General features: G+C 42.9%; 1 protein-coding gene across 2 annotated transcripts; it reads right to left on the bottom strand.

The window, feature by feature from the left end:
• Positions 1-1737: 1737 nt before the first annotated feature.
• MFSD1 (major facilitator superfamily domain containing 1) lies at positions 1738-15166 on the bottom strand. Of its 2 annotated transcripts, XM_082055323.1 has the most exons (17): positions 14983-15166; positions 14854-14906; positions 14131-14243; positions 13740-13782; positions 13154-13221; positions 12244-12352; positions 11394-11496; positions 10551-10649; positions 9689-9800; positions 9425-9481; positions 8624-8780; positions 7826-7923; positions 7406-7518; positions 6869-6916; positions 6506-6566; positions 3420-3534; positions 1738-3158 (listed from the first exon to the last, which is right to left on the bottom strand). In XM_082055323.1, the coding sequence occupies exons 1-17, from the start codon at positions 15149-15151 to the stop codon at positions 3099-3101; spliced, it is 1578 nt and encodes a 525-aa protein (XP_081911449.1). In that variant the 5' UTR covers positions 15152-15166; the 3' UTR covers positions 1738-3098. The 2 variants fall into 2 exon arrangements, with proteins under 2 accessions (XP_081911449.1, XP_081911450.1); XM_082055324.1 differs by lacking the exons at positions 1738-3158; positions 3420-3534 and adding an exon at positions 3574-4537.
• Between the last annotated feature and the right edge of the window lie 629 nt (positions 15167-15795).

Here is a 15795-nt window from a genome sequence, read left to right as displayed (position 1 = left end):
CAAATGCTTTTGTTGCTCTTAGGGACCAGCATTTATGAAAAAATCTCAAATGAGCAAAGACATTTGTATACCTGGAGAACAACATGAGGCCTGAAGCGCCGCAGTGTCACTCGGGCAGCTACTGAGTGTTTGAAAGAGATATTTCCCAATTCATATGCACGAGAAGTTTAAATATTTACAGACTATCTCTAATGCTTTAAACGTCTCCTCTTCAAGAGGTCAGCACGAAGCCACATGCTGTGTGTACTTAACTCAAGGGCTTTCTGGCTTCCCATTCCCGCCAAAGCGCGTCTGCCCATCCCACGGAACGCAGCGTGAACGTGTCAGGAGTGGAGATTTCCACGTCACGCAGAGACGCGGCTCAGCCCACCAGCTCTGCTTTGCCTCTTGGCTTGACCATCTGCACAACAGGACAAGCAATCAGAGAACACCTACAGCTGTAAGAGACGTGATGGAATAACAACCAATTTTTGCAATGAGAATGTCTATTGTAACACCCAGCGATAGCCCCTGAAGAAAAGACACGTCAAAAAGAAAAAACCAAAACCAACCAAACAAAACACCCCTGCACAACACAAATACTCAAGGGAAAGGAACAAAACCACCCAAAAGCCCCATGCCTGGGGCAATAACAGAGAGATGGGTAACACCTTCATGTTCTTCATAGTTACACCTCCCTCTGAAACCTCCCCAGATAATGTTAATAGAATTCTGTGTTGAACTACTGTTTACTGCCATATTTACCAACTCTTCTATAAGCATCTCCAGACAAGCATGCACATCCACTAGAATTCAGCTGGACCGCTGCAGTCCGGACGCAGAACCCAACCCGTAAACTCCGTATTTTAGGAAAGCTGTACCATACCATCAGCTTTTCAGGCTGCTGGGGACAGAAGCCGTTAAGGCAGCCGCATCCCCGCTGGCCTTGTCCTCCTCCCACAACCGTCACAACCCCATCTTCCCTATCAAAAAGTGCATTTCAGAACCCAAAAATCCCTTTTCCCGTTTTCCTCTCGATGCCCGACCTGAATCGCCGAAGCGTGCAATGGAAGCCTGAAGTGCAAACACGGCAGCCAGATGTTGTGACATAGGGCTGGGCGCAGAAAGGCTGGTGAGAGCAGGAGGAACGCTCTGTCCTACCACAAATATACTCACGGATAAAGGAACAAAGGGCAGATGCTCCCGAATGCTCCACAACCAAAATGAAGGAAATCAACAGGCTGAAATCCCTCAGAAAGGAAAGGCGAGGGTGGTTGGAGTTGAGCTGACATGGGAAAGTTAGAACATATTTACCGAAGTCCATCGCAGGATGCTCAAGGGTACACGGAATTCAGGAACAGAAAATACAGTTTCAACAAGACATTAAGTTCACAGTTACCATCATGTCACACGCAAAATCCCGACCTAGAGGCAACAGCGGAAGAGTTACCTACAACCACAACAGGGCAGGATTAGAGAAGCAGGCAGCTGAAGGAGATGGAGAGCAACAGAACAACAAGAATCTAAATCCCTCCCCAGGAAAGACAAATGAACCAACCCATCAGTGGAGGGAACCAGGGGAAACTTTGCCTTTGGATCCTCAAAAATACACTTCCCCAGAAACTCCACGTATTTCTCAGGGGAAAGCAGAAGTCATGCTTGTTTAATATAAAAATACTGTATGCATAAGTGTCAACAACCACCAAGGGCAACGACGTATCACCCAACAGCCAGATAAGGAAAAATACAGGTGCCAGCTTCCATTGAAAGCTTTTATTTTAAAAGACCCAGAATTCACAAGTCTACAAGGAAAAATAAACCAATTTGCATCAACCATTCTCCGAGTGTTTGGTTCTCAAAGGGAGCACAGAAAGCACCAATAAAGATTCTAAATATCCCAAGTCAGCCTACTGCTCCTCTTGGGCAGCGAGCTCAGCAGAGTTCACAACCTGCTACTTCATTTTCCTATGGACCAAACTAGGCCCGGCTTAGTCTTTCAGGAAGATAATCTTTCAGGAACATGAAAGAAATCTCCACTGAAAAGTATCTTTAAAAAAAAAATCTGAAGACCACAAGTTCCAGAAGTTCTGCTTAAATTAGTGTACGTAGAAAAATAATGGAGGTATAATGTAACATAATTACGATAAACTATTAGTCGAAGCATCTTATGGCACACGAAGACTCCCTGAAATGAGCCAAGGAAACTCACCCACCCTGTGCACGTGAACTTCTACCCGTATGGCAGCAATTCTTGCTCCAGCAACCCAGACGCTCTTGCCTTTTGAACTAAGATTAGTATCATTTAGGCGGAGTTTGTCCAATTACATAAGTGAGTCTTTATGTGTAACAAAAACCAGGAAAAATCACTCTGCAGGAGTTACTGGGAACCAGCTGTTCCCCAACAAGCCCTTCCCTGAAATTAGGGAAAAGCGTTAAGTTTCATTATGAAATCTGAACATTTTTCCACTGAATGCCCGACTTAATTTCTTGCATTTAACTCTTTCCATCCTTTTTAGCCGTAATCTCTTAAAAAACCATCAATTTTCACATTAACCAGAACTTACATGAGGTTTATTGCTAAGCCTGTGACCTGGTATTAAATTCCAGGGCCAGCGCTTTTTGAACTGTAACACTGAAACTGCATCATCTGCTTTCCTCTGAAATATTTGCTTGGACCAAAACAAAAAAGTCATCTTTCTTCAATCTTTTCTATAAGAAAAACAAACCAGACCATTTCCCAGCTGGTAACCAAGCCGTCCAACTTGAGGAGCTGTATAACTCATCCCCACATCGGGGCTCATTTCACAGCAATTACCAAAACGAAGCTTCCGCATTTCACACATCGTTGAAGAAATCAAGTCTTTGCTATTAACGCGAGCTACTCACGGAGTATTTCAGACAGGAGGGTGTAGTACGTAGCTCAGGGTTCAAATAAACAGCCAGATGATTCTTCATCGGTATCTGTGTTAATTACGCACAGTGCGGAGGGGGAGCTTAAGCCAAGTGTTTTAAAACTAGGATCTAGGCTTGCAGAAAAGCGCAGGGTGTCCTTCTGCTTGCGCTGCTCTGAGTACCAGAAACAAGGTTTTGTGTACTGGGAACTTCGGTGGGGCAAGATGCTATTTCAACACGCTTCTGTGTACCATTGTCGATAAACAGGAAGAATAATTATCTGGTAGCTGCAAAAAGATAAAATTAAGAAATCATGCATCATAATAAGTCTCCTCGACTTGTTTGGTTTGCCAGCCATTGATTCATTTCCATTTTCTTCATTAGATTTTTAATTACCACTGGTGAGACTTCATTTTTGAGAATAAGCACACATTCGGCATTTTAATCAGAGGTTGATTTGTTGGCTATTTGAAACGATAAGTTCTTAAAATAAACATCTAATTGTTCTATTCTTAGTTATTAAAACCCCTCTACTTTGTTACTAATACCTGAGCGCCTAGTTTGGAGAGGTATTTATTCCTTAAACTAAAGCCATCGGGTTTTGGCTGTAATTTAGCCAAGTCATCTTCATTTTGATGTCTGAGTCTCTCTTGTTCTTCTGCTCTGGAAAAGAAAATTGGTTTAAGCTATTTGCACTCTGGAGTGCAAACCCAAGCAACTTCATCTTGTGTATGCAGCTTTACTTTGAATAACCAGAAAAAGCTTGTAATGTTTCTAGATGGAGACCGTATATCAGATTAAACGAGACTAAGATGAGTATGGATTACTCTAATTCCGCATAAAGAAAGAGAGAGGCTGTTTTCTGCAGTTTCCTTTTATTTAGATTCCAAGACTTTGGTAGAAAGAATAAACCTTTTGCTTTTCACAGATTACAACGTGCCCAGTGAGCTTTTGTACCAACTTTTACTATCGCTTTATTAAACAAGCTTTCACTCCTTATAATAAAGATTACAATACAAAAAAGAATCAATCATCAAAGAAAGCAAACAAAAGACTGCTCAGCAGCCTTCGGAATTAACAGCAGTCTCCGGCAAAGGAGGCAAGATTTGAGCAGAGCATCGTTGCTCCTTTTTCACTTAAGTCTTTAAAAGTAACAGGACTGAACAGAGCTCTACATACACTCAGTTTAAGACAGAGTTTTGCATTAAGACCGTGACAAAGGCAGTAACGGGGACCCGTTTCCAAGCTCTGTAGGGCACTGAGCCTTATTACAGAACATAAAGTGCCGTTACGTTAAGAAATCTCCACCCCCAGCAAAACCGTCGTGCTGCACATAGAAGACACTTAATACTACGCTTTATCTTAAGCTGATCGCGTTTGTCTTGGGTTGCAGAGTACCTGCTCCCGCCACAGAGCTTAAACGAGGTAAAAAACACCGTGAACCCATTCTGTTCAAATTAAGAGATGAGTTGGCACTAGTTAAAACTGTTTACAAAGCAGAATATTCAGCCATTTCTTGGAAAACAAACTTAACGTGCTGGGGGTTTTCCAAAGGACTCTTGTCCAGTGCTGACCACCCAACTAAAAACTACAATTCTTCAAGTTGACATGATGCTGATCAAACGCTCCCCACTTCTGGATGGTATTTGCTATTCAAATTTCTTTTCTGCAAAACACATTGTAATAAAAATTACTGGAAACCATTGTTCTAAGACACCGTACCCCACAGCACACGCTAATACGGAGACAAGTTCACAGGCCATTCTGGGAGCGTTCCACACCCCACGGCCACGCAGAGCAAAGAGCAGCTCTGTTTGGACACCAAACTCCTTCGCTCCTGGGTACAAGGTGGGTTTTGTTGTATTTAAAACCGGCTGCGACCTTTTGGCCCAAAGAGGACACTCATTACAACTAAGCCATTGTGCTCACCACGTCTGGTGAGGTTTTGGCTTCCTTGAGCTTTCCTGATGTGTAACAAGCCCAGGAATTAGGACAAGAACCAAACCCACATTACACCCACCACAAGTCACCTGGCCAGACTTTGTTGACAAGACTTTTTGTTTTTCTCAAGTCTAACTGAAGTATCACCACATGGACAAGCCTAGTTCTAAAGAAATCCATAAAGTCCATTTATAAGAGGTGTCTCATTAACAAAGTATTTATCTGGAACAAACTTATATATAAGCTGTGAGATGGAGAATATCTGCAGGTGAAATGTAGTTATCTATTAAAAAAAAAAAGTAAAGGATTCCAACAACATTACAGGCAAGTGAACTTCAAGATGTGAAGAGACTCACTGAGCTGAATTATTGTCAGAATAGAAAGTATTTCAAAAGGAAAAAAAAATCAGTGTTGCTCACAGACAAGCAGCTTGAATTCTACAGATGTTCTGGTGGAAGCTGGGACACGGCTGCACATTCGCTTTCCTTCACATGACAAATGTTGAGCTATGACCAGAGTCAAAAAATGCACCATACTCTGCCCTCTCCAGCAGTTCCGCCACATTCTCACCAAAACAAACTCAAACCAGAAAAGCAAAACCTCAGGTTTCTTAGAGACTGAGTTGTACCCTTAGGCAAATAAACACTTGCTTTAAATACATTAAAAGAATAATCAATAAATTAACTAAGATATTATCCCCACTGACATTACAGTCTCCAATGCACTTTTTTTTTAATCCTCACAGCACTAATTAGAACTAGGAGAAGGTAACACAATTTTTAGGTGCTGCAACACTACTAGAAGCATCATCTTCAACAAGGTCATTGAGACAAACTAAGCCGCTGAAACCAAGGAAGAGGATTTCTAAAGCTGTTATTCTGAAAAGCACCATTGTACTTATTTCTGTAGAGAAGAAGCAAGACATCCAAGTCTCCTGCAAAATGACATTTGCTTACTTGGACAAAACTCTCAACATTTGCCTATTTGAGTAATTTCTGCCCCAAGCCCACCTCAAGTGTTCAGTTTCCTTTCAAAGGAAATGGATTCCACTTGACTGAAATACCCTGCCCCATTTTCTCTCTAAAAATGGAAACTTTCCACTGTAATGAACAACATTTATGATACAGATCTGACCACAAACTGAGTTTCACATTAGCGCTGCAATTTAGGCTCAAGCCACGGTTTTCAGAGACAAGTTAAATGAAGAATTCTAAACAAAAGAGCAAGAGGAGCAAGCAGAAAGTGAAGGGGACATGACTGGAGTGCAGTGTCTTCCAAAGAGAGATCCAGCTTTTAATGACACTTAAAAAGAATTGGTCCGTGCATTACCTGACATTAAACGCAGGTCACGTTTGTGCTGACTGGGTCAGGTACCCACCATGTAAATAAAACACTTTTTAAACAAGCAATACAACATTTTTTAAACACATCTCGGTTCCACTCAGCTGTAAAGCCATCGAAGAAAAATAGCAAGAAAGAGTGCTAGGAAATGACACCTGGTTAATTGCTGCTTCCTCTAATTATTCATTCACAGGAGGCAGGAATAGGAAATCCTGCTACTAACTGGTAAGAAAGAACGAACATTCAATACAAATGACAGACCGACCAAAGAGACTGACTTCAGTCACCTACTTCATTAGTTCACGTTAAACATTTCATAAGGACACTGCTCTTCATTGTTCTTTATACTTACTCGGTCGCAGCTACTTTTTGCAATTTTTCCCTTTTCTTTGCAGACCAGTTGAGATCGCCACCTGCAACAGAATATGCACTTTGAAACTTAGCAAAATCGAACTTTTTGTATTATATCTTTGATATCACACCTCACTACAGACATTCTCGGAGCGCTTGACAAATCAGTGGAGGAATTTTACGCACTACAGCAGCAGCGAAGATGATGCTACAAGGACCGGCCGCATCCAGAGATGCTCCTGGTACCAAAGCCATGAGCTACAGCACCTGCCACAGGACCCTACAACTCCAGTTGAAGTTACCAGCTTGGTAATTTCAAGAATTACGATAAAAACAGATGTCAAGAGAAGCTGAAAACACCTACCGGTGAAGTGATTCACAAAGTACAGCATGACTACGGCTATTAGTGACACTAGGAAAAAAAAAGGAGGTGTTTTAGCTGACAATAAATTTACAACAACAGAAGAACAGCTTGAACATACAACTAAGCAACAAGTAAGATTTTTCATGACAGTTCTAATTGTGTAGAGATTTTTGCCAGCAGCGTCTCAATTGCTTTTGAATGTTCCGCTGTGGTCCTAAGTAGCATGGTAGCTCAGAAAAGGTTATTTCAGTTTTAGTTATATTAATAACAGCCCTCATAAACAGAGCCTGGAAGAGTATCATTCACCCACCCTTCTACTGTTTCTTTCCAAAACACTGAAACTACTTCCACTAAATTGCTTCAAGAAAACCACAGAACACTTCACTAGGCCTGAGTTACTTTCAACGTTGCCCCAAGTGAAATCTCCATCTAAGCATAAGAAAGGAGTTATTATTGTTTTACAGGAAATATTAAGAAAAAAGCCTAATAAAGCTTCCTGAAAGTACAGAATCCATTGTCAATGTTGTTAATACTTACAGCAAACACAAGCACAGAAGAAGACTTCAAGAAACAAGTATCCTCTCGTGTCCAGAATCATCCCCGCTGCTATGGCAATAATTGCCAGCCCCAGGTTCTGGATAGACTGCATGCTAACACAGAAACAAAGCGTTACCGCCGAGCAGAAACTTATTGGGACAGAAAACACCATTAGTGGCACTCAACAATAAGATGAACTCCTCGCTGTTCGTTATGACATATGACAGTCGCAACTCTGCAGTTTTGCAGAAGTTTCTGTGCATCGACCACACACACACGTCCTGAAACTACACAAGATCACCCTCCAGACAGAACCTGGAGGAGCTATTAACAGCTAACTGTTAGAACTGCTCCATATGCAGTGGTTCAGTATCAGGACGTGGTCGCTGCAGAGCAGGACAGACAGACATAAGTACTTACAAGCCATACGCGGTTCCCAGCTGGTGTTCGGGGACAACAAAGGCCACCATGGGCCACAGGGCACAGGCCAGCAGCGAGTAGGCCACTCCGAGCAAACACTGGGGAAATAAAGAAGAAACACGGAAACAGATGCTACATGAGATGCATTTTTGCTGTAAGCTTCTAACAAGTTAACAGGTTGGCTTTCCCTCTTCTCCCAAAAGACAAGAGTTAAAGTAACAGGTTTTGCAATCTGGTTCTAAATAAACATGCACATTTAGACAGAAAATCTTATCCACGAGTGACCCACAAACTAAATCGTATTTAGCTGGCATTAAGTAAAGAGCCTGACTTGAATATCCAGAGGCAAAGATCAGTGCTGCAACTCACTAGAAAAATACCTGAAAAACAAAGACCCCATTTTTAACCCTGATACGCTGGTGAGCGCTGTATTTAAGTGGGTAAACCTGAGGTTCAGATGCAATTTCTCAGGGAATCCGCCCTAGGACGGGGAAATCAATACCAAAGATTTTACCACTATCCAATACAGCACATCAGAGACAGTTTAAAGTCACTGAAAGTGGCTGCAGACACCTCACCGTAGTTTTGCCTGTATTGCGCATTCTTTGCTTTTGCGCCACCTTTAGTTTTAAACTCAGTTTCACATAGTATTATACATCCTTCTTAAAGCCATGGATATCAGAATAGGTTTTGAGGACTGACGGAACACTCAGAAAACAGTGGCAAATTACACAGAATAATTCAACTTCAACTCCATTTCTTATCATATTCAGCTACAAGTCTCAGAGAATTAGTTACCATTGCTATCCAGGGGTTCCAGAAGGTAAAAGCCAACATAATATGAGAAGCAAGCGTAGTTACGACAGCACATAAAACCCAGATGATGTTCTTTCCAACTTTATCCACCAGGAGACCAAAGACTGGGGACATGGGTGCTGATATGATATACACAATACTACAAAAGAACAAAAATAAGAGATCTGAACACCAGCTAGCCATGGGCAGCTTTAGCTGTTACACGATACTGGTGTCTCCAGGTAAAACATATTCCCTTGTCACCTGCGAGGCAATAAGAAAAACCGCAGACACACAAAATAATCCCTAACAACAGAATCCACGACTCAAAATTCCCCAAAGGTCTGAGGACATGAAAAGATTCAACACGCAAGGAAATCGTGACATACTCAGAGCTCTTGGAATCATATACCAGCAAGTGTTCTGGTTTGTTGCCACATCACAAATTCATCTACAAACTAGGAAAATGTAGTTCATTTAGTGCTGCTATTAACTATCTCTATCACTCAGAGGGAAATCACCAAATACCAAAATAACACCCTTCAGACAGAGCCTTTTCTTTCCAATTCCTCAATGTGAACATCTAAGATATTCCTATTTAAAATATACCCACATGTCCCAATTATTCCTCAGGCCACATGAAATCTGTGTTCACTTAAATACAAGTCACCACCTGCAAGAGCAGATCCCAGACGTCCTCCCACATGGTAAGATACAGACACCCCCAGAACGCAGCAGCGCATTTGTTAAATCAACCACAATATACCTGTTAATTGCTTACTTGTGAAGTCAACCACAATATACCTGTTAATTGCACTTGCTTCTTGAGATGAGAATCTGAATTTCTCAATAAAGAAAACTCTGGAAAAAAAAAACAAAAACATTCAGAAAAATGCACAATTGTGTGACATGAAAGAAAAATTAAGCTAGACAAAGTAAAGACATCATTTACAGAAAAATTTTAAATAGAGCTGTTTAGCTTTGTCATAAGCATCCATCCCACCACAGGGATCCCGGCACCTCCAACCCAATTCAAGGGGAACAGCTAAATAAGTGAGAGACACTTACTTTCCAAGGCCAATGAAAGGAAAAACCGCTGCGTAGTAGCAGACACAGATGACAAATATAAGCCACAAGGACAAGGAGAAGTCCTTCACATCCGTCAGCTTGATCACTTCACCTGGAGCGGGACAAGAGACAACACTGCTTCAGTCAGCGTAAGAAATCTGAAATTCAGCCACACTGAATAAACATCAAGGAGAGCACAGGACACATTCCTGCCACCATCTACTCTCTTGTATAAAGTTCACACAGTGGGAGTTGATTAAGAACACACAATCAACGGCACCAAAGCCAAGAATAAATTGTTTCTCCCACATTAAGCTGGATGGGCAAGTTCTCTGAAGCCTCTCAAAGTCTTTTGCAGCAGAATTAACACAAGCTACTATTTCAAGGAGATGGTTAATCCACAAAGTTCATGGCTGAAGCCTCACGTTATATGCTCTTACTTGGGTCTCAAGTTTAGTTTAACTGGTCTAAACTCTCCCACACAGAAAACTCAACCCACCACACACTGATGGGGAAAAGCCGCAAGGTTTTGTACACCTATTAAAGGGAATAAGACCAATTCCAACAAAACAAAGTACCAGTGGCAATGGCACGGATCAAACTGATGTGAACTGGGAGGCTCTCCACATGCTTTATAAACAAAGCAGGTAGTGCACCTGCCTGTAAACTGGTGTTTAAAGCTGTAAAATTTCCTACTGATATAAAAATGAACTAATAGTTATGATTAAACCTATAACTGTGAAAAAGATATTAAGCAGCAGCCGCTGAATTCCATAAAATGCAAACATGGACAGAGTACCTGGAAGAGTCTGTTACAGACTGAAAGAACGAAGCCTGGGGCAGGTTCAGCCACCCCACTCACCCGTTTTCCCCTGTTCTTTATGAAGGAGCTTCTCCGCTCTCCTGTCCAGGTAAGCGAGGATTAACGCGCAGCCCAGCGAGAAGAGACACGTTACGCCGCCTGCAAGGAGACAACACAACGTTTAGTTGGTGACTCAAGCAGTAATTTGGCTTTTAAACACAGTGTAGTTTTATCAGATTGGTAAAGATATGCTAAGTTTAACACCAGTGCCTCTTATGTACAGGAATCAATAGTTATACAATTCAAAGAGTAAGGTGTATTAAATAAAAAAGTGTAATAAATACTGAAGCCTGCCACATGAGACATGTGCCTTGAACTGGAGTGCGAACATGGAGCTACGTTTATTTTATTGAAAACATTACCACCACCCGGCAGAGCCAAGCTCATTTGTACCTCATAACCACAGAAATAAAGCCTGAGCCTTGTTACCAACACCAGGGCCATAATTAATACCCACAGCTCTGAAGGAAAAGAACATGGATCCAAAGGGAGCTGAAATTTCACTTTTACATGGACAACTACAAACCAGCTTTGCCACGATGCCCTTCAGAAAATTTTTCAAGTCCGTCTCTTACTCAAAGCATGTTAAACGTTTCATCTCCATAAGATACAAACTTGAATTTGGCAGCAACAAAAATCACACAGCATTTTATCGGATGCAGTAATCACACGCTCGCCAGACGAATATGAGCCATCAATACAAACACTGTTTGAATTGCTCTTCCTAATCTCAAATATATTCATCCTGCATTCAAGTGAGTAAGAAATCATTAGCCTGTACGCGTGCTGTTCACATTGAGAAGCCTCAAACAGGGGGTGACATCAATTCAGAATACTACTGACCTATCATGAGAGTTAAGCCAAGAGTACTGGGACCAGTATAGCCCAGAAGATCTCGAACTCCGGAGTAAATCCATCCCATGATGTTCATGTTCACTGTGCTCCCCTAGGCAGAACAGACTCACATGAAGAAGAATGTATTTCACAATTGTATTAATTCAAAAAGAACATTAGGCAGACTGCTTACTGAACAGTGTTTAAGATGCTACACAGGGAACATAAACCACCAGCAACAATGATAAAGTTATTCCCTGCTGGTTTAGTCAGTGTTTGTAATAAACTGACCATTGCGACAATAATATACCGTCACTATCTGAAATTTTGTACAACAGCGTTTAGATGGAGACATTAGAAGTGCCACAAAATCCACATCGTACACTGCATTAGCTCATAAACTGAGTTGAATTTAATACGACACGTTAAAGAAAATGGGATTCCCACCTGAGTTGCATCAGGAAAAAGCACTTGCACTTTTTCCTCCCCTTCTGCCCCCAGAGAAGGGACTGACTCCCAAGGTTAACAACACTCAATTAACTACAGTTCAGCTGAGATGAGGCAACTGCTAATTAGCAACAGCCTCAACATCAACCCAGACCCAGCTGTGACCAGCTCACACTCTTATACTGAGGAAAATACCCTCCGTAGTTGGAGGTACCACAGGATGCTGTGGAAGTTTGACAGCTTCTCAGAAATCTTATTAACCCTTTTCCCTGTGTATCTCTTGCCTATTTACCACACGTTTTTAACACTTTAAACGTCATATCCATTTATAACTAAAACTCTCCAGGAAGCATTAGAAATGCTGCGCACACCTTGAAGTCCATGAATTAAAGCCATCCAGTTTCACACTTACAATTCTGGCCATGCTGAGCTGTAATCCAAACACAAGGTTTAACTCCTTCCCTTTAAACCAACTGACCGCGTACGTGTTTTGCGCCACCGCTAAGGACTCTCCGCCTATTCTAAAAAAAGAAGGAAGGCACGACAGAAAACACGTTAACTGCAACAAGGAAGCGATCTATCCATTGCTGGCAGCATTGCAGAGAAATTTCTCTATGTGCAGGTAGATCTAATGCATATTTGCAAGGCGTTTTGAAGACAATTCACAAGACAATTGCAGTGTTTTAAGAATAATTAAGAGTGCAAAGTATTTTAAGTATTTTTAAGTATTTTAAGAGCTATTATAATTGCTCTTGGTCATTTACAGAAATTAAATCCATAGAAGTTACTCATTTCTCTTCTGCATTAAAGAACTGAGCGGTACGATCCCAAACCAAACGAAACCAAAAGCAGATACACTACCTGGAATCTGAATTTAACTGAGTCATCTGCCCATCCGCCAACACAGTTGGTCAGATTTTCTAACATTTTTATGCTGTGGCACGTTCACAATTTGACATCTGCCCTCATTTCTTGCCACCATAGCAGCCCTGTTCTCTTTGTTGTCGCCAAGAGTTCTTTTTACTCAGAAAAGTAAGAATTAAGAGAAAAGGAGGACTAGCACAGTGTTATCAGCTCACTGCATGTCTTTATTTGGGTAGCTTCATAATTCCTGAATTCAGTAAGACCTACAAAGCCCTATTTTTTGTTTTCTAACTGTAAGTTGGACTGGAAATGTGACTGCAGGTCTTGTATGTCTCGACTTTATAAATGCCCCAAATCCAACAATTTTGTCTCTGAGTGGAAACACAGGAGCAGTTTTCTAGGCCACAGGAATACAGTCCTTACCCCAGAGAGCACACGCTGTTCTCTCCTGGACTTACCCAAATATGAATCTGCCCGCGTCCATCAGCCAGAAAGTATTAAGTAGCGCTCCCAAAGCAAAAATCACCTGTCACATAAACATTTAAGGAAAAATTATAATTTTATACTTGAAGTACGGAACTAAAACCCTTTTGCAACAGAAAGAAAAGTGATTTTCCCTTCCCAGACCTGCAGAAATACCTCACAGTTGCTCTACTACACATCCTACCCCCAGCTTTTCGCCTTTGCTCCCTCTATGCATCATCCTGCTGGCTACACAACACTCAACCTTCCCCCCAAACCACACTCAGAAAACACCTCAAGTCGTTCTTCACCTTTATCCTCACACCCTGTCCCAACACACGTACAGGGTAGTTTCACGTCAAACAGATACAACATTCGCTTCCTTCACATTCTTATTTCACTCATCTTTTGAGGTCCCCAGTTCCCCCAACACAATTCAGGGTTCTCCCATTTCAGTTCTCTTTGCCTACTCCCATCTGAAATACACACAGAGCCAGAAGCCATTTGGGCTTTTTTCCCACCTCACCCCTCGCAGAGAAGCTTCAGACACGTATCATCCTTCACCCTCTCAACTGCACTTACCTGCCCGACACAAACAAAGACACTAAATATTACAGTGCCCAACCTGTAAGAAAAATAAAATTACTTAATGCATAGCTAGAAGCTTTTTTTTTCCTATAAAACACTATATTAGACTTACAGGAAGGAAAATGGGGAGGTTGAAATTCAATAAAAGTTCTCTGTACTACATACCACAGCTTGACAGCTTCATTTAAAAAAACATAGTACAGACATCAGTAATTTTGAAACCACTTTATTTAAGCCACAAAGGGAAAGAAGCTCTGATATGTCAATGGAAATTCCTAGATCATATACAAATAATTTGAAAAAGTCTTATTATTGACTATCATGTTTCACACACACTTTAACTCTACCATCCACTGACGATAAGCGATGCTAACACCACACTTACCGTATCCCAAACACTCTGTCGATCAGAAAACCTCCAAAGAAGCAAAGAACCACATTGGGCCAGGAATACCAAGCGTAGAGCGACATGAACTGAGCCGTGTTCACCTTCATATCCTACATAAAGGAGTGGGATGTTAAAAGGAGCAATTACAGAATCCCAGAATGTCAGGGGTTGAAGGGCCCTGGAAAGCTCATGCAGTGCAATCCCCCCATGGAGCAGGAACACCCAGCTGAGGTTACACAGGAAGGTGTCCAGGCGGGTTGGAATGTCTGCACAGAAGGAGACTCCACACCCCCCCTGGGCAGCCTGGGCCAGGCTCTGCCACCCTCACCATGAAGAAGTTTCTTCTCATATTTAAGTGGAACCTCCTGCGTTCCAGTTTGTACCCACTGCCCCTGGTCCTATCACTGGTTGTCACCGAGAAGAGCCTGGCTCCATCCTCCTGACACTCCCCCTTTCCATATTGATAACCATTACATTATTGATAACTGAGGTCACTCCTCAGTCTCCTCTTGTCCAGCTCCAGAGCCCCAGCTCCCTCAGCCTTTCCTCACACGGGAGATGCTCCACTCCCTGCAGCATCTTGGTGGCTGCGCTGGACTCTCTCCAGCAGTTCCCTGTCCTGCTGGAACTGAGGGGCCCAGAACTACACACAATATTCCAGGTAATCACAGAGTAAGCACCCAAGCAGAAGTGCTCAGCAACAAGGACACAGCTACTCACCCGCTGAACCTGCGTCTGCAGAGCGGCCGGGTTGTCGTAGCAGAAGTAGCTGCCTGCAAGGAGAAGGAGTCACCTCAGCGCCGGGGCCTCAGCGCTCTGCCCGGCACCCCCACACCCCCCATCACCCACCGAAGCCCAGGAAGCACATGAAGCCGAGAACCAGGAGGCGGTGCGGCAGGCGCCGCGGGTCGCAGAGTGCGGGCAGGGCGCGGGGGGAGCCGGGGGCAGGGGGGGAGCCCGGGGCAGCGCGGCCGCCGCCATCGCGGCCCAGCAGCGCCCGCTCCTCCTCCGCCGCCATCGCGGCCGCCGTCACGTGACCTCCCCACCGCTCACGTGAGCGCGCCCAGCCCACAGTGCGCCGCGGCTGGTTGCTATGGCAACCGCGGCCGCCATGGCACTGCGGCCTAAAGCGCCTCAGAGCTGCCCCGTCTGTCTGAAGTGGGAAAGTCCCTCAAATGAAAACGTATAAAATCCTGAGCACCACGTACTACAACTAATGAGGCTTCTGAGTTAAAACAGCGAAAAAAACCCCACACAATCAGCTTAAAATCCCCCTAAACATGCCTCTAAACTGACCTCACAGTACGGTGAGGGCGGTGTGGTCATTACAACTTAAAAGAATGAATCCTATCAGCAACAGCTAACCTAAAGATATGTAAATCCTTCCAGTTTTATGTCAGTCTGCTCCTCTAATAAAGCGTGACTTGCAAAACACCTGATCATAAACTACAGAGGCTACCTTTAGACACTTTGAAGCCCGCACAATTAGTTGAGTCTTGTTATAACACACATCTGGGGGCCATTGGATAAAGTGTCCTTTACCTCAACGCTGCTCCTTATTCACTAAAATGATTATGGGACCAATATGCAAATGTGTAACCAATTGGCTCTTTAGGACTGCCCTGAGTGGGGATAAGATTTGTGTATAATGCCTGTTCCTCT

This window comes from Streptopelia decaocto (genome assembly GCF_964273445.1).
Source record: "Streptopelia decaocto genome assembly, chromosome: 6".
In the NCBI taxonomy this organism is placed as follows: Eukaryota; Metazoa; Chordata; class Aves; order Columbiformes; family Columbidae; genus Streptopelia; species Streptopelia decaocto.
The sequence above is the reverse complement of the archived record's forward strand: the minus strand, read 5'-3'. Positions and strand labels throughout refer to the sequence as shown.

What these genes read in the sequence shown, in the direction of transcription:
- MFSD1 (XM_082055323.1), bottom strand. Translation starts at nt 15,151, where the DNA reads ATGGCGGCGGAGGAGGAGCGGGCGCTGCTGGGCCGCGATGGCGGCGGC. An exon ending in GCGGGCAGATTCATATTTGG is followed by an intron (nt 12,353 to 13,153) that starts GTAAGTCCAGGA and finishes TTCTTTTTTTAG; the next exon opens with AATAGGCGGAGAGTCCTTAG. An exon ending in TAAAGAACAGGGGAAAACGG is followed by an intron (nt 9,801 to 10,550) that starts GTGAGTGGGGTG and finishes GTCCCGCTCCAG; the next exon opens with GTGAAGTGATCAAGCTGACG.